The sequence below is a fragment of the Psittacula echo genome (assembly GCF_963264785.1).
Source record: "Psittacula echo genome assembly, chromosome: 2".
Taxonomy (NCBI): domain Eukaryota; kingdom Metazoa; phylum Chordata; class Aves; order Psittaciformes; family Psittacidae; genus Psittacula; species Psittacula echo.
Window position 1 is genome coordinate 29,015,314 of NC_137737.1, and position 19,734 is coordinate 29,035,047.

The following is a 19,734-nucleotide window of genomic DNA, read 5'->3' on the forward strand; positions in this document are numbered from 1 at the left end:
GGACGGGAGGAGCGAGGAAATGATTCATTTTGTATATATATAGTTATTCCCCATTGAAGTTCATTATAGCTATATTTTACCAGCTGAATGCTGTGGCTGTGGGTGTGTGCACATCATTCTCACTGCAGCCCCAGGTGATATCAGCCCCAGAGAGCTGGTTTTCCTGCAGGTGCATCCAACTGCCATTCAAATCACCCACAGCCAGAGCCCCCAGGGGTGTCCCTCATGACAGGGAGAAGCTGAAAAGCACAAACTGCAGAGCCCAGAGTCTTTACTGCAGGGTTAACTGGAAACTTCCTTGAAGTTCAGGTCTCAGCTTTGTACTAAATCACCTAGTTTGAATGAATTTCTGCTTTCAACTCAAACCGCATAGCCATGGGCAGGAAAGGGAAAAAACACACCCCGTCAGCTGCCAACGCAGTCAATCTGCAGCATTCAACTCTACTGCAGCTAATCCAGTTGGGAGGGTACAGCCTTAAGGCAAAGGCTCTTACAATGCGAGGAATGTCACCCACAGTACAGCTATGGTCTTTATGGTCAGTTTTTGTTTTACTTTCTGGCAAACTTCTGCATCCAGTACCAAAACCAAGTACTTGAATAATGAAGATATTTAATTGTGTTCCATCAAAAACCAAAACCTGTGTATCAAGTTGAATGTGAAGACTCTGTTCTTGGGCAAGATTCCTGCAGTGTTTCAGAAGACAGTCTGCATCATTTGGTACAACATCTCCCTATTGCAGGACAGTATCTCTGAGGCCTAATTATGCTGCTGCAACCCAAAGAACTACTTCACATGTACTTGGGTTTTACTTATTTATTTTTCTTTTAACCCTTGGTATTTTGTAAACATTGTCTTGAATTCTAATGCAAAAGTGGTCAGAAGCTTTGTGCCTGCTAAGGGTGATTGCTCCTTCCTCATGAAAGGAATGGTTATTAATTTCAACAGCATCAAGATTTCACATTTGAAATCTCCAGGTTGGACACAAACTAAAAGAAAGGCGATTCTGCATGTGAATATGATAAATGTAATGCAATAACATCAACACTTACTTTACCTTATTAAGGGACACACTCCAACATGGAATAGACTAAAAACCAACATACATCTTACAATACAAGCATAACTAGCAAGGAGGCTGGCAAACATATTATGTGTCACTCAGGAGAATTCAGCAATTCTTATTCTGTACCAGGCTTTTAGATTATTGGTCACAATTGCACTGGCTTTAAGTGATGACCAGAGAAGCAACATTATAGCCAGAGATCAGTAAAGAACTGGACAGCTTATTTTTCTCTATACTGTACTGGGAACACAAAGATATAATATTATAATGTCAACAAGCTTTAGCTGACTAGAGAACTGCTTTTGCAAATAGTATTTACAAGCTGGTGAGAAGCTGCTACCACATAAGGGAAATCAGGGCTCGGGCTTTCATTGAGGGAAAAGTGGATATTCCTCCTTGTTTAGAGACAGGATTGTGAAAAACCCAGAACAACACCACAGGCTTTCAAAGACCTTCTAGGTGCTAATAAGCCCCATCATTCCTGTTAGTATGTTTAGCTATTTTCAGGTAATTCCCAGAGAAGTAAGGGCTATTTTATGATGGAAGCATGGGAAGGATTTAAATGCAAGATGTAGGACATGCTGATGACAGTAGTTATAAAATTAGATATGTCAAAACATGAGTGGCATTTGGTACCTATCATCATTGATGACTATCTTCATGACCAGGAAGCACTCCCTCATAATGAGTAATAAGCAATAAACTGACCATATTCATGCTGGTAGATAGCTGCATTTCTGTCTGCCCATCCACTGATACTTCGGATGCCTTTATTTCTCACTAAAAAAAAGTACATCAGGTACCCTGAAACCTTTCCAGATCCTGTGCCAGTTACACTTGAAGCACAACAGAAAGGGAAACACATGCGTTTGCTGTTCCCTCACCACTGACACAGCCAAACAACTGTTTGGGGGCTGTTTTCCTTGACTGTTAGGAAACAGAAGATATGCTGTTATCAGCAACTTATCTACAATGAAGTGTGTCTCTCTAAAGACTTCATGGCTTGTTTCAAGTGGATAGATATAAACTGGGGAGAAGGAGAGATCTACCAGTGCCGAAACAAAGAGGAGGCAGGCAGCATGGCTCTGGACAAGCCAAAGCCATGAGCTGTTAAAATTTGATAACATAATGTGGGAGAAACAGGAAATGGAGGACTGGTGCTCCCAGAATCTTCCCCGTTTAATGCCATAATGTGTCCCCACTTAATGGACACTGTTTAAATCTACAGCTGCCTTAGGCAGACAGAGCTGACAACTTCTTTACTGTGTCCAGAGCTCAGAAGGGTCCTACAGCTAGTGGCTGGAAAGCCAGGCAAGCAGTTGCCAAACAGGCAGCAGCAGATCTGCCAATCCAGCTTCAGCCTAAGCATGGCCAAGAAGGGCTGGCAGCTGTGCCACTGCATGACTGCATCAGATGGCAGAGGCAGGTGCTCTGGCATGCCTGCCCAAGATATTCCAGGCAAGAATAGGGGGACAGCAAGTACTGCACATGCTGGACATGCTAAACTCACAGCTTCCACCCACAGGCCATATGGTAGCTCCAAACACTCTTCTGGATATCACGCAAATCCTAAACAATATTGTGGCACCTGTAGCGCTGAGGCTAAAACCTTCTCACCCTAACAAGCTTGCTCGAGTACATTTCCAGAGTCAGAGCAAGAGTGCATGGGGTAAGTGGAGTACATGGGAACTGGGTTCTTAGAGCATGGTAAGTTAAACTTACAATTTAGTGATTTATTTTCTTTTTTTTAAAATACTTTGGAATGTCAGGGTTACTCCTGCAGCCTAAGGCAGTAATGAATTTACCAAAATTTTGATGGGAATCCTACAAAAGACTATTCCTGGTTTAACCATCACTTCTGTTCTGAGTGCACAGCAATTACGGTGCTCGTTCACCATGTCCACAGTGAATTTTCTTATCCAAAGAAAACTGAATAAAGTGCATGCTGCAGTTCTCAGTTTCAAGTTTGCCCTCGGTCATTAGCAGTGTTTATAAATTGTAGAATTCGAGGGCAGAGGGACAAAGTGTATTGCTTTTTCATTTGATCACTGAAGCCATGCTATATTGACACAAGGATGGAAATAAACCTACATAATTCACCTCTTTCTGAAACCATGCAATTATTTCAACAGTCTGAACTTGTTTGCCTTGAACACGTACCTGGACACAACACGGTGAGCAAAGATCAGTATTGGGTTTCTGCTCCTGCTGATTTTTCTCCTTCAACTATTTATAGCAAGGATGTCAGAATAAACTGTTTGGCACTTGTCACATGCAGTGCAAGACCATTAGTCTCTATGACAACTTGATCAGAATAAACTTGTGAAGAAGTCAACTTCACAATAAAAATTAAATCTGTCAAACTATGGCACCTGCAAGGAATGGGTAAGGAAAGGAAAGGGGAAAGAAGAATAACAAAAGCTTTTTCTGGCAGGGAGGGAGGAACAAAAAACTTCAACAAAACAACAAACAAACAAAAAACCAACCCACGACCCCAAACTGTAAAATCTTCCTGCCAAAAGGGTTTGCAGTTTCCAGGTTTCTTAAAGCAAAGCTGCAATCTACTACTAAATCTGCCAGGAATTTGCAGAAATATCTTCTTAGAACTGTTTTTCTACAAGGACTAAGCTGCACTTCAACAGACTGCACAGTGTGTGAGTCCTGCTTATGCTTCTTGACTATGGGAGAAGTGCAACAAAGAGAGAAGGGCTTGTTTTGCTTTTCCTGCTGCCACGCACTGATTTGAACTATCAAAGCATAAGGTTATTCCAGAGTTCAACTCCAACACAACCTTCTCATATGCAATACCCAGAGAACGCCAGTTGCCTATAATGTCATAGGTGAGTGGTTGGCATAGAGAATCTATGCACAGTATACAACAGGGGATACAGACTTTTACCTTTATAGAAGAGTACCACGATCTTCTGAAAGGCTTTCATGAAGTGGATGTTGTCGTAACAGTACTCTTGCACCTTCTGGAGAAGAATCAACTCTGACTGGCCTTGAGTGCTGAACACAGCAAGCAGAGGGGCATATTGCTAAAAGGAAGAGAAGGTAAAAGACAAAACGCACGTTAGTATAATGAAAAAGGAAATAAACTAATGCAAATTTTTAATGTATGCATCAATTTAATTCCTGAATCCCTAGGTTTACTTGCCAATTGCATTTACTTAAATGCATACAACACATATACATAAATATCCCTGAGCTTTTGTAAGATGTGCATGCTGTGAGCTAAAATTCAGTACCACTTACAGATACTGAATTCTGCAAAACTAATTTATAAAGACCACATCTTGGAGTCCTGCTGTTTGTACATTTCACAAGGTAGCATGCTGCTGATCCGAGAGTGATATTTATTGATGTTCACAATGCAAGACATCCAAGGATGAAGTGCATGAAAATATAAATCTCTCATTTCACAGGGTTTTCAGAAGTCCCAGGAAATTGACTTAAATTAAATTATTCCAGATTAACTGTGATCAAGTGTCATGATTTTTTTTTTCTCGTTACCACCATCAGGATATCATGACAAACTTTGCTTTGATAACCATTTTCACATGTTAACATTAGCAGTTAACACTTTTTTGTTAACTATATAGTTAACTACTATATATTATTTATATATATATATTATACTACTATAAATATATAGTAGTTAACACTGCTAATGTTATTCCGACAAGACAGCAGCAGTACATTTCTTGGAGTTTATTAAGATGAAAGATAAACCAAAAACTTTCTTGTTATGCAATTTTTCCCCCTCTTATTTCAGGTCTTAAAAATAAAAATTACACTAAAGGACCATATATTGTTCACTGTTTCCTTAAAAATGACAATATTTCTATCCATATCTCCCCAATTTCCTTTCCTCTTAGCCTGTGCCGATTCCAGCTAAGACCGCAGTCTTAAATTTAAGGTAATATTAAAAGCATTTTTCAGAACTGAAGGGAAGACAAATCACCTTTGGTCTGCAGAGCCCCTGGCTAAACATATATTAAAGTTAGTATTTAAATTGTTCTTGCACTGAGCAGCTCAGCCTTTTTTCAAGGCCAGGTTGGACAGGTCTAGGGTAAGGCACCCCTGCCCATGGCACAGGGTTGGAACTAGATGATCTTAAGGTCCTTTCCAACCCAAACCGTTCTATGATTCTGTGGTTTGTAGTAACACTCTCAATTTGATGTTTTTCTGGCCTGTGTGACCAGAGCTGCAGATGGATGTGGTGGTAACAAACCACTTGCCACCACAGCACTGATGGACACAGTCAAAAGTACATACACTTCAGGACTTCTCTACAAGAGGCTGAATCCCGAGAGTTTTACTAAACATGATCCATGGAAAAAAAAGTTAAAAAATCTGAAATTTGAAAGGTTGGTCCAGAACATCTTTCACAAAAAAAATTATCAGCTATTAATTTTATGACAGAGAGATCAAGGAATCACACTGCAACTGTAACAAGAGCAGCTAGGTAGGTGGATAATAGTACTTTTAGAAGAAACTCCCTTACAAAGTAACTATGAGAAACTAGATGTAGCTAACACCACAGATGAGTTTTCCACATCTGGCAGGTACAGCCACGTCTTTAGAAACAATGTTACTGTTTCAGTAAAAGCACTGCAAAACTTGCTCAGGCTTTGGGCAGCAGGACACCCTCTTTTTCCCATTTTTGCTCTTGGAGTCTCCAGCTGGTATCTAGACAAGCACCAGGGAGGCGGGGCAATACACACTGCAGTTTGTTTGTTTAATAGCCTCAGCAGAACCCACTCCATCCACAGGTTTGTGAAGTGCTGCTGTCTATAAGTGTTAAGGAATTAAAAATCAAAATCGTATGTTTTCAATTTAGAAGTAAGATACTTTCATTTTGCCACCTCCGACTGACTCCCTTCACATTCCTCTCACTCCACAACTGGTGCAGACTTACAACTGTAAGTTTCACAAGTGTTTAACTGACTAAGGAACCATAAAATTAGCTTTCTCCCACTGGTGGCTGAACTAAGTGGCATCATTTTCCATTGCCTCAGGTTAGGTAACAGCAGGTCAGCAGCTGCAGGGTCATGAATCTCACACCACAGCCTGGCTTGCAGTGCAAATTGTCTGGAGGATTCTCCGCACCCACGGGGAATATCCCTTCTCTGCTCTGGAGGCGGCCTAAGGGCTAAGCCCCAGTGTCACAGTGAGGTTACTGGGACAACAAACCCCGTAAGATTCAGGGTTTAACAGCTTGCTCCATTTCCTCTGGAGTTTTGCTCTTGCCAGCCCTGCCACGTGAATGGCACACATCACATTTACTGCACTGGGTATGCCGGTTCATGGCTGCTCACCACCTGCATGAGGAAGCCACCCATTCAGTGAGGTTTGTTAAGAACTGTGAACTAGGTCAATAGAGAAGGCTCAGGGGAGTACCTTACTGCTCTTGACAACTGCCTGAAAGGAAACGGAGCAAAGAGGTGGCTGGTCTCTTCTCCCAAGTAACAAGTGATAGCACAAGAGGTAATGGACCAGATATTAGGAAAAATTTCTTCACCACAAGGGTGATCAGGCATTGGAACAGGCTGCCCAAGGAAGTGGTGGAGTCACTGTCCCTGGAAGTGTTCAAAAATCGTGTAGTTGAGGCCCTCAGTGACATGGTTTAGTGGTGGAATTGGCAGTCGTGGGGTAATGGTTGGACTTGACCTTAAAGGTCTTTTCCAGTCTAGTTGATTGTGTGATTCTGTACCTTTACACATCTTTTCAGGGGTGCCTTGTATACAGCTTATTAAAAGAAATCTGATAAATTAAAGAGCCTGGTATCCAGATGTCAAAACTTTGGAAACTGTGCTTTGTGAAAGTTATCTGCCAGGTACAGCCACACAACAATAAATCCCACCACCTGGCATGTCCCATGTCAACCATGTATTTATATGCATCTTGATCCACACCACCAGGGTGAAACAATGCCATGCTTGTTTCGGGGCATGTCAACACACAAAGACATGGGAACTAAGCTCTGTGTCATGTTAACAGCGTTAAACTGATTTCTGAAGTTGGCTCACACACTGGGTCAGCTGAGAGCTCAAACTGAGGAATCCAAGATCTGTCTCCACCTATCCACAGAAGGATGTGAAAGAAATGCTGCTCATTTCTGAGCACTGAAATGTAAAACAGCAACTAGCAAAGCCTAAATTTCTATTTATACTGCTTCTGTTAAAATCTTTCCTCTAAGTGCAAATAAAAAAATACCCCATACAAACTCATCCTCTGTTTTCGGAAAGTGGCTGTAGCTGGAAAGATGCCTATCTGATATAGGCAAGATGCCTTACTTCATTTAGTGGGGTTATGTACATAGCTACATACACTGGGTTAGTGAGATGCACAGGACTAGTCATCCAGTCAACAATATTTGTACAAAGCCGGCTATGTTTCTTTTCCCAATTCTCAAATACTCCAAAAAGTGTTTGTTGATTTGCCCTGCAGTACTAGACAATAAATCTCAATGGATACTCTATTACAACTCAATAAGATATGATCAATTTTTACATCAAAAGAACAACAATGTCTCCCCCCCTTCTGGAAACTATCTCCTCTTTCTACTGCTATTTGGGTCACTTGAAAAGACTTCAAGGCATTCAATTTTATCATCAAAGACTGTACAAGATCCCAAGCCACTACATGTCTAGGATGATTGACTAGGAAACCAAATTCAGATGAAAGGACAGCAGTAGTAGGAGCTAAACCAACATGGGAAACCCAAGTGGAGAGGCATCCAATATGAAGAAGAAAGGAATTCAGATCAAGCTTAACATTCATTTAACCACAAAGTACAGCTTGCTTCTGTCCTAGGGCAAATCTTTATGGTCCTGACTATGAGGGAGTATTCTCTTGGTCATGGTTCAGCAGCTTAAAAAAGAGTAATTCTGCTGAAAAGCCTCTGTTTTCAGTTCAACTGTCTTGTACTGCACAATTCCTTCTGACTTAGATGAAGAATACCAACCACAGCAATGACTCTGATGCCTCTGCATTGTTTTTAGGTTTGGGATGGTGGTTTTTTTCCCACTTCCAGGTCATTAGAGTTTCTGTACCAAGATCCAACTGTGATACTGCAATCTTGTCATTTTAGCAAACTACAGCCTGTCTTTCTATGTATTCAGTTCTCTCTTCCTCAAGATCAGTACCTGGATCAGACAGTAACTACACTATACAGTGTACATGCTCTCAAGCCAGGTCCTGGCTTATTATTTGACAAATTGCTAAGTATCCAGCTCCCACAGTCAACATAGGCAACAATCATTTCACAGATTCTGAGCTCAGCAGTCCTGCCTGGATCTAACCAGCTCTGTGCAAAACAAGCACAGGTGTCACCGCACCATGCTCCCAAAACTTCTTTGCTTCTGGCAAAGGCATTACAAAGACAGTTCCTGCAGCCTTACCTTAGTAAGGTTTGAGCAGGGCTGAGTCTCAGCATTTGCTTAGCGCTGTCCCCAGTTCAAGGAGCTTCTCAGGATCTGACATACCGAGAAAGCACAACATAGATGTGCTCAGGCTGTGATCACTTCGGTTTTCTCTGGCTCTCTGCACTATATGCCTTGGGGTATTCAATAATCTGAAATACCTCTATTTTGCATTCATTTGAGTAAAGAAGAAGGGACCATACACAGTACTTGGTGTGCTCAGTGTCAGCCCTCAAAACACTCAACCTCCTGCATTTAAACAAGTAAAAACTTGGCAGCAGTGGAATGTTTTCTGTTACTTCATAGCAACCCTTCCCCTCTTCACCCACACACGCACCTTTAGATGTTTGAGGGCTTGCTCTGCAACCAGCTCTTCCTTCTTGTTCCATTCCACAGCATTCATGACACAGGTCCACAGGAGACCTATCACTGCTGGCTCTGGCAGCTCATTTCTTTTCATTTCCTCTTTAACATAAAGCACTATCTGGAGCAGGAAATAAACTGCTGTCTTAAACAACACTCCCGATCAATCAGAAACAATGCTGACTTATCAAATATTTGCAGTCACTTACAAATAACACCATGGTATAGAAGTAATAAGAAACAACACTGGAACAAGAATAATAAAAAGGAAGCATTTAGCATGCTATTTTTTAGCAACATTACTATTAACTTGACTATAAATTTTGTCCCTCCCCTCCAACCTAACAGTTAATGCAGTTAAATGAAATACATTCTTATCAAGCATAACTGAACCAAAAAACCCACAGTCAGCTGCACTTGGAAATCCTGAGGATGTCTTGTTGCTTTAATCATAAGCAGAGTGAACTGATGAATACATTAAAATAATTCAAAGAAAATCAGAGGAAATCTACGAGATGCTCATATCTGTTCCTCTCTACCTGGTGCTGATTTAAGGTTTTGACTATGATCATATAAACAGAAAGCTGGAAAACCCCGCTCTTTACCTCTTTAATTGGGCATTCCTGAGAGAGACGTTCTTGTAGCTCTTTTTGAAGTTCTTTACGAGTCCCCAGTGACTGCTGAACTCTAAGGAAGTCTGAGAGCTCTTTTAGACCTGCTTCAGTAAAGTACTTGGCAAAATGGTCCACATTCTGCCGGTTGGCTGGAAATAGTTCCTAGGAAGAAAAGAATGCTTTCTGTTAAACAAATAAGCAATGACAACTCTTGACAGAACAGAAGGAACATTTTTTAAGAATTAACAGTGGGAATCACCTAGTACTGCACTTAAAAAAATTCAATGCTTCAACACTGCAAAAGTCAACACTTCATTCATATTGTTGTGTTTCATTATAATGGAGGGAAAAAACCATGGCCAGTTACACAAAAAAGATAACACCCAGTCCGCATGAAGTGAGTGTACTTACGATGTTGCTCAAAACAGTCCTCAGAGAAAGTATACCTTTTCCAGATAGATTCCAAGAGTGTTGTAGGGAAAGTACAAAGAAATACATGGTAAAGCCATTATACACGAAGAACACTTACCATGCCTTCCCAGTGCATCCACTTCATTGGAAAAATATGCTTAGCCACACACACGTAAGTGGCTCGGGCACTCTGGCCTGATGCTGCTACCCTGTTTAGCAATGATCACCACTAATGCATCATTTAACAAAGACCACAAAATCCGCTATGTACTGTTACAATTAATTCCTGTAGGCATTGCTAATTCAAAGACATGTCAATCTATGATTTATGAAAGTCCAGCTACTTAGAAAAGTTAAAACTACTCTTAAAAACTGCTACAGCAAATGTCCCATCTTGGCAAGGATTCAATCGCATTTGCTTACCATCCAGTTCTTAGTGTCTAACAATGATCTGTGGGATAGAGTTGTTTTTTTTTTTAACAAACAAGCTAAAGACCCTTAATCCGTTTACTTACTGACAATGAGATTAAGAGAAAACTTTCGTCAAGGCATCTATGCTAGGCAACATCATCTGATGCTTTATAATTGCTTAATATAGCAGCATGAGAGCCAACAGCTGAAAGTTTAAGTCAATCAAGTTCAAAATAGAAGATGCAGTTTGCTTTTCTCCCCCTCTCTAATAAACAGTGTAATTAGCCCATTTCCTAGCTTTATGGCAAATTATTTATGACTTGGACTCTTAAAATCAAATACAATTTGAAGAGATGAAGGGGTGTGTGAGGCTGCTTCACTTGTGAAAGATTCTTGCTTAGTCATAAATTATTGAGGTAGAAACAGGAAATACTGCTGAAATTCTCCAGGCAGTGCTACACAGGATGCAGCGCATTGATTGGATTACCACAGCAGCAATCTTTTTTGAGGACTAGAAAAAAAAACTACTTATCTTCAGAAAGACACAGGGAGAGAAAAGCACATGACTGATGAATATTCATATATACTCTAAATACCTCAAGGCATTGCTACAAACTCAGAACACAGGTTTTGAGTCCAAAGGCTGAAAACCTTCCTGCATTGCTCCTGCTAGATCTTCCTGTGACCACTGCAGGACCATTTATGCTACCCAGATGGCTGTGCTTTCACTGTACTATTTAAACACTGTCACTTTGGAAACTTATTTATAATCCTTTATACTTTGTTATTTGCAAAAGTAAAACATATTTCAACAAAATACAAGTCCTCACGCACAGTTGCTGGTGGTGTGTGTTTTGTTAGCAGTGCTTAGAAAAAAACTCATTTAATTCCCAAGCCCCATATATATACAGTATTTCAGAAGGCATTTGACTATAGGAAAAACAGACAGAACGTAAAATCATGTGACATTTAATATTCCTGAACCTGTATCAATGCTACAGCCATAACAATATTGCTGTGATTCAAAATATTTAAAAAATTATGAGTCTGAGGGGGAGTTAACATGCTTACAGCAAACTCCCATCTGCATTGTATTTCCTTCTCTTTCCCAAGGAGAAAAAAGGATTATTGAAAATATATGGTACTTACTAGCAATCTTTTATCAAGGTTGGCTTTTCTTAAAGCAGAGGTAACAGAATTGGCATCTTTCTCTGCCATCCATGCTTTAAAAAGCTTTACAGCAAAAGAGGCTGCAATCCCTGTTCAAGGAAAAAACACAAAACACGTTTCAGCAATTTTCAACACAATTTAGAGATGGCTATAAGAATTACAAGGTTAGAAAGTGGTTATGAGAATGTAGAATGAAAATACTTCTTTATGACACTGGAACCAAACACATAGAGGTGAAATGCTCACTTTTTTCTTTAATGAAGTATTAACTTCCTGACATACGCTAGATTGCTTGAAAATCTTTTCATTCTGTACCACCCATCTCCAGTCAATTTTTCAAAGATCTACTTTGCAATTATTTTTCCTACTCCTCAATTTACAGATAAAGTCCAATGCAAAAGGAAAAAATATGCATTAAATCAGTTATGAAATGAAGGCACAAAATAATAAAGGATAGTCAGGAATAAGAATGAAACCCCTGTATTTTTAAAGGACTTTTTAGCAAGTCCTGGAATAGAGTTAAATAACTTTGCAACTTCAAGGTAACTGATGGTACCGCATCCCTGTAGAAGGCATATTAGTAGCTGGTAGGATGAGGCAGAAATATGATTTTAAGTGGAAAAATTCCTTCCCCAAGGCATGACTTAGTATTTTGAGCATTAAATGAAATGAACTCTACCTCTATTAGCTTTGGGTTTCCCAAGGGAGCTAACAAACCGTTAGCCCCACACGCCCTTTTCCCCTTCTCCTATTTTCTAGCGCAGCATCACCAATGGCTCTGCTCCAGCTTCTTGGCTGTGAGCAGCAAGTGCAAGGAGCTGAAGAAAGCTGAAAGGTCTCAGGGATGGAGAACCAGCTTATCCTTGTGGAAGGCCTCCTGTAGGCCAGTTATGCTTCTCCATACTACACTCATATCAATATTTACAGTGCTGTTCAGGGTGGTGATAATGACAATTTTAGACTATGCTACAGCCAGTGGTCGTAATTGTCTGTTTCACCTCCCAAACAGTCCTGAATCTCTGAGAGCTAGATGGGGCCTACAGGTAGGAAGTTGCTTCGTCATTCTTAGCACTTTATAGATAGATACCCATTCTTTGTATTGATAGGATACATTGACCAAATGAAGTCATCAAACAAGAACATAAGAGATTATTCCCATAGCAATGTAAACTTCAGTAACACTGTTACGACAGTTTTGGTGACCTTATTTCAAGAGCATAGCTGTAAGGCATGACCATTAGGAACTGATATACAGAACCATGGATGCACCATGCCATGACAAGAAAGGCCCACAACAACTACTTTGGACTTGGTTTACATGTTGTACAGCAGGCTCCAAATGAAATCAGCATAATGCAGCAATCTTAAGTATAGTAGGCTGACTAGTCAAGACTCACAAAGCCTGGTCAACAAACGAGGACCTAGGCATAAATTCCTATGTAATTTCTGTACCTGCAAACACAGTGCAGCATATCCAAAAAGTGCCTATGTGTTCAATACCAAAAACACTGTCACCAAGCATTGTCCCAGTACTCATGTCCTAAAGCCTTTTTCTAGTTTTGGCTTAAAATAATCCAAGTATTATGCCAGTACCAATGTTAGAAGGAAGCCGTTCCAGGGCTTCACTACCCACATGTTTTCAAACTTAAATTCTAATGTACGTTCCAAATTTACATTGGCAATTTCTGTACTCTATTCATGTGCTGCCACTGCCTCTTCCTTTACATAGCTCATCCCTTTTTCTGTTTTTCCTCCATTTGTAGAAAGTAACTTCAGCCATTATTTTATTGATTAAGCCTGTTACCTGCTTTTTGCATTTACACTGTTTTTCCAGCATGGGTGACAATGAAGGGCACACCTAACCCTGATGAGGGTCCACCACTACCCAGACCCTTCTCTGTTTCTGCTAGAAATATGTCAGCCATCCCTAAAAGACATTTTTTTTCCCATCTATACTTCACAGCGAAAGTAATGACAACACTGAAAAAGAGTAATCCTATAATGAATTAGGTATTTGCCCTCAAATTTGACAGATCCCCTGTCTGTACAATCTACCCTTATCTCACTAACAGCCAGTTCTTTGCCAGTGTCACAATACTCATGCTGATCAACAACTCCCTCAGCTCGTCTAATTGTTTCCTCATGTATTTTAACCTCACTTGCCCACAGCATTGTTTTTTTTGTAAATCAAAGAAAGTATCAAGTTTATTCTTATATTATCCACCTGTTTTAAACCTTGCTCTTTTTACCGTTTTGTTTTCTCCTAATTATCTTAGCATCCCTAATTATTCTTCAATAAAAGACCTATTCCAGAATGCCGACTGAACAACCCTTTCCTCACATGCAGACACAGGTACATTTTTAGTATGTATAAACCAAGAACCAAAAGTATATGTAAGCTCCTGACAAAAGTTTAGGGCTTCTACAAATGTAAGTTCATAACGCAAATTGAATTTGTTCTACGACTCGTACATAAAAAATAGTATTTCTAAGATGTTACGTCTGAAATATAACAAATTACTTCAATTTTAAAAAATTAAGCTTTCAGATGCCTCTTGTCTTCCCATAACTAGGAACAGACTTTGATTTAAAAATATTGTAGGCAATCACCCTAAGACACGGATTAGTGCTTTTGTTTGAATTTTCTCCTAGTTTAATTCTGATTCCAAAATCTGTGGTGATGACAGAGCAAAGCTGCAGCTGTGGCTTTTCTCCCTGCAGCGTGTAGAAAACAAATGTAATGGTTAGCATGCTGCAAATGAGAACATGAAGTTAGAATACATTTTAGCTAATATACAGCTCTTTAACAAATCAAAAATCTTTTATGAAAACTGTTCAACACTGAACAATTGCATTTGCAATCATTCCAGGTAGTCAGTAACCGCAAAGACACTGTTGAGCAAGCATTTGGGAAATCAGGACCCCAAGGTGGATTCCTAAAAAAAAGCTAAATAAAACCCCTCAAAAAAAAAAAAAAAAAAAAGAACAAACCACAAACCAAAAAAACAAGGGGAAAAAAAAAAGTAATTTCAAAAAGTCATTGAAGTCATTGTACCCTAAGACCTTGAGCAACCTGGTTTAGCAGGAGGTGTCTCTGACCATGGCAGGGGAGTTGGAACTAGATGACCTTAAGGTCCTTTCCAACCCAAACCATTCTGTGATTCTAGGATTGAAAGAATAGTTACTCATCATATGGCAAATACAAGTCCACGAGAAAGTGCATCAATCACTGATCGCTACTGGTTTGAAGGCAAAATAAGGGGTTTAATTTTGTTTTTTTCCTTCTGCAATAGCCACCTGGCCTGCATGTGTTCTCTGTTCCACTTCACGCTCACATGCACAAAATACTGGCAATACTTGAAAAAATGCTAGTACATCTACTATTACATTATCTCAGGAATAGATGCTATACTTTATAGTATCACAATAATACATACATTCTACATTTTTTCACACATGTGTGTAACTTCCAGAAAACATCAATCCTTTGGGGTTTGTTTGTGCTTTTTTCCTGTGTTTGACTACCTTCACATTAGATTTCACGAAGTATGTTGGCTGTTGCTGTCTGTATACACTTCTGCTTTAAAATACCCATTTCCATTGTATAGTTACAGCCTTTCAACATACAAAGCATGTTGCAATAAAATGCTTCCCGTATTAAAGCTAATGGAATAAAAAAAGATCATACAGAAAATTACCTTCTTTGACTATATTGTCAGTGAAGAGGCTTGTTAAAATTGTAGCAGGAAGAGTCCCGTTGGCTAACAGGATGCCAGAAAGCATTGCCAGCTTTGTCTGTTCCGTCTCAGTAAAGGCTTTAAGAAACAGCAGAAGCTGTGGGCCAGACAAGAAAAAAAAATTTAAATATTTGAGCCACAGGCAATGATAACAAGTAGAGATGAATATTAGCGGGCAGTTTCTTATTTCTCAAGAAGTCTCACTATAATTAATGGCGCTCATGTCAAAAGTCTGCGCGAAGCATGGCAGCGCCATTTCACTGATTCTTATAACTTCATTTTCTGTAAGGACGTAAGCATGTGGAATATGGCCTTACTCAGGAAGACAAAGCCTGTCTTCTTCAAATATACGCATATACGTGTAAAACTAAAAGTGCTTGTTACAGGCTTGAGACCCACAGGAATTACAGGACCACAGACTTGCTGACTTCAGCACACTGACAGGAGCCTACCCATTCACATGTTCAGACTTTGGACTAAACCCCACACAGCTGCAGTTCAATTTTTAGCTTACAAAAACCCTTACTCATGAAAACAATAAAAGGATGAGAAAGTTTCCTGTTTTGCTTTTGGGGAAGGGAACACAGAACAATTGCAACCAATTTTCTATTAGCTAAAATGAGAAATATATTTCAAGTTCAGACATTCTTGATAATGCTGACGAAGGACAGACAGGAACAAAAGCTGCTTTAGGACCTCACCATTCCCACTACTAATTACAAGAGGAAACAAATAGCTTGAGAAAAAAATCACAAATCTCACTATCTTAATTAAGTGCTAGAGAACTATGTATTCACCTCTTAGAAGTCTAAAAATGGCAATTAGGTCTCTTTCAAATATCTTAACTTTCTATGTTAAAACAAATGACTTTAAAGCACAGTTATGAAGTAGATTACACCTCTTTGACTTTACATAAGGAAAAGGTTGCGCAAAATGAGATTCTGCCAGTAACATTACTGTTAAATAATAAAAGGAGGCTAGACAGCAAAGGGCAGCTCCATCCATTGCAAAAAGCTGCTGACGCCACCAGAAGCTCGCTTACAAATTTACTGTCACCACAAGAAAAAAGAAAAAAAAAAAATGAAAGACTGCATACATCCATTTCTGGCGTTTAAAAGGAATTTTCATTTCCTTCTTCAGCTACTAGTGCTTTATTCATCTACCTGCTGCTGTCATGACACCATTCTTCCTTCTCCAAAGGAGAAATAGATGCAAGCAAAGCAGAACAACTCATTCTAATGGAAAATTTCCACCCAGTTTCCACATTAACAGTATTTCTCAATTACCAAATCTCACCCATACAAACAGATAGAATAGCACACACATTCCTGTGTGTGTTTGTTACCATGGACAGTGAGAGCTCTTCAAGAGCTTACCATAAACTGTAAAGCTTTCTGAATGTAGTGACATTTTATAAATCCAGATAACTAGCAAAGTAAGTTAATAAAACTCTTGCAGTGTTTTATGAATAGCTCTGCATCAGTGAACAGAACTGAAAAAAACCCCTCTCATTCATACAGTAGCACTTACATAATAAACTCAGCTTTAAATTACAGCTTACACAGGCCTGAATGATTCAGCCATAGACAAATCATTTGGGTTTGTTTTTTAACTGGCTTCAGGCAAATGACTGCAACATGCAGTTTTAGCTTAAAAGAAAAATTATTAAACTATAAAATCTCAAGGTGTAATTTTATTTAAAAAAAGTGCAACTCGCAACCAAAAAAACCCTGCAGATGAATGGAATTATTATTTCTAAATATATGGATGAAAAGCAAGTGGTGTGCTGTATTTCCAAATGCAGCAATTAACTGGTATATATAATGGAGCAGGTAAAGGAACTTCAGGGCCACATTTAATGGGAAGACTGAAAACATTTTTACAGGATTTCAGTAGAAGCCTAAAGTAAAATGGAGTTTGGGGATTTAAAGCTGTCATTATACAAGCTTCATCAACAATACTGTACCATAATGAGATCTGCACAAGAAAAGAAATGGGAATTGGACCTTTTTACGTAAGTACAGAGACCATTAAAGAGCAAACAGCGTTAGCCTTCTGTATAGCCTACTTGACTCTTATTCCTCCTGCTCCCATATAAGCAACAGATGATGATTTTGTTTAGAAAGTGGTCAGCCTGACTACTTTAACATGGAAGACCAGGTTTTGCCCTACTTCTGAGCTGTAACCTCCATTGGGTTTTGTCAGCAATGAGTTATGAAGGGTTATACCCATTCATTTCAGATCCGAGTCACAAAAGCAACAACGGCAGGAAATGCAGCTGCAAAGCCAGTTACACAGTCCAAGGTGGAGAAGGATTCTAAGAGAAGGACTTCCAAATATTTACCAACTCTACTTTTGAGAAGTCTGAAATTATTAAATGTTTTGGAATGTCTGAAATAATGTATCTATGAAGTTCACAGTCTCGTCCTCTTCCTTTTCTTTTGAAACATGCTTCTTGCAAGTCTCTCAGCATCAATCTGAAAGTGTTCTCGAACTAGATGCCACTGCAGTATGTTTTGAGCAGAAACCTCATCTTCTGCATGTCTCTCATTACTTAAAGTATTGTTGATGATACTAGCATAATTTTTGTTTTACTAATACTTCTGAAAAGCAGCTCAAATATACGTCATTTTCTGCTGTTCAAGGATATTATTCTGTACTTTCAAGCAATTGTGAAACAGTCTAATTTAGGTGGAGACTGGGTGATAGAAAGAATAAAAGCTTTTAATAAACCCACTTAAAAACCATCAGAAAAAACAAAATGTTCAGTCCAAAGCTGCTGTTTCAGTTTTTTTATTGCTGATTACTTTAAGAGCTCTTCTTTCACCATCACAATCACAAACCTCAGCAGGGAAGTCAGAAAATGTCCAAGTCATTTCAGAACAGTATCAAACCACCCACAGAAAGTTCTCCAAGCTGATACTTCCCTGCTGTTAGCTGAGCACTGGCATTACTGCTTTTGTTACAGATGCAGACTGCTTCCAGGCATAAAATGCGCAGTTCTGGTTCACAATTTTGTATTTCTATTATAGCTATAAGAACTCCCACCTATTTAAGTGGGAGTTCAGAATTCCTAATAAGCACAAGACCAGACCTAATGTGCCATTCTGTGCTATTTTTGCCTTTAAAGAAGTTGTCTTTTAGGTGCAAGTTCTGGGCATAAAAGGTATGCACAAGTAAAGACATGAACACAACATTAAAAAGCACATAAGCGAAGCAAGTGCTTCTGCTCTCCTCATGCAATTTAGAAACCTTATTAGTGAAAATTAAGGCATTTTATCCACACAGGGAGTATGGTGTCTTTTTATATCTTCATTATGTGAACTGGTCTATTGCTTTAGCATTGGACATCTGTACACAGAACTGAAATGTCAGCAATGGATAAGGCAGCTAACATAACAGATACCCACTGACTGATTCTTGTCTTTCATTTAACTGACTTAAAGCATCTCTGTTTACTCCTCATTTGATCTTGGAATGTTATTCTCCTCTGATTTCATCATTCCCAGCTTGACTTAGGGGTCTTTCATTAGGAAAATGGGAACATGAACAAAGGTCTTCATAAAATTTCCCAGTACTTCAGACTGTCCTCGTATGACTCAGTAATATTTACCACTGTTAAGACAAAGCATACTTAACTGTGTTTTTTCCCAACTTTGATAATAAAAGCAACTATATAGGATGCTACTTAAACATGCAAATACCCTATGCATACAGCTAATATTGCATTCTTCATCCACTGACCTGAACAGAAACACGTATGTAAGAAAGATGGACACAAATTTGGAACTGAGAATTTGGAACTGAAATTACTGCAAAATGTTGTCAAAGGTCTATGCCATGGGCACTGCCCAGTGTACTATGGACTAAAGTTGCCTATATCAAAAACCAGCAGGTGAGCAATGCACTTAAACGTCTTTGTCTTCTTTGAAATTGCTTGCACAATATAATCTACATGTAAAACTTTAGATGTAAGGTTTGTTTATGTCACTAGGCAAAAGAATAACTGGCAATATTTTGAGGAAAGATTTAAAAAATAAAACATTTGAAGGATAGAAACAGACAATAAAGGGAAAGGTTCTGGGAAATAACAATGTCCTAATGACAAAATTATGAATTAGAAGAGATAAAGCAAATACTTGAACAAATACTGCCATTTAAAACAATCTCTCTTGAAAGAGAAATCTCACTGATACCATCTGCTTCTTTAGAGTGAAACTGCTCTGGTATTGCCTTGGGTTTTTTAGCATGACTTTTTCTGTGAGAAGAGCTAATTTTCCCTCAGCACCCTAGCTGCCTAATGAATCTGCCAGAAGAACTGCATTCCTGGGACAGTGACCAATGAAACAACATCAAGGAGTCACCCTCTTGCTTTTCTAACCATCGACTTCCTGCAGTAGTCTTTGAACGACTAAATTTTGCAGATACCATCTAGAAATACTAATGTATCTATCTTTTGATACGCCATGAGCAGCTACTCAAGTTATTGCACATAGGGATTAAAGCATTAAATAGTTAAAACCCAACAACCTCATCG

The 19,734-nt window shown here is 39.1% G+C and overlaps 1 protein-coding gene across 1 annotated transcript in view; it reads right to left on the reverse strand.

The window, feature by feature from the left end:
- BZW2 (basic leucine zipper and W2 domains 2) overlaps positions 1 to 19,734 on the reverse strand; it is a 38,149-nt gene that overhangs the window by 5,113 nt on the left and 13,302 nt on the right. Inside the window, exons 5-9 of the mRNA XM_080610284.1 lie at positions 15,159 to 15,294; positions 11,440 to 11,549; positions 9,460 to 9,630; positions 8,829 to 8,975; positions 3,964 to 4,102 (exon numbers count right to left, since the gene is read on the reverse strand). Of these exons, the coding sequence (XP_080466410.1) occupies positions 3,964 to 4,102; positions 8,829 to 8,975; positions 9,460 to 9,630; positions 11,440 to 11,549; positions 15,159 to 15,294 (703 nt within the window). The remainder of the gene's footprint in view (positions 1 to 3,963; positions 4,103 to 8,828; positions 8,976 to 9,459; positions 9,631 to 11,439; positions 11,550 to 15,158; positions 15,295 to 19,734) is intronic.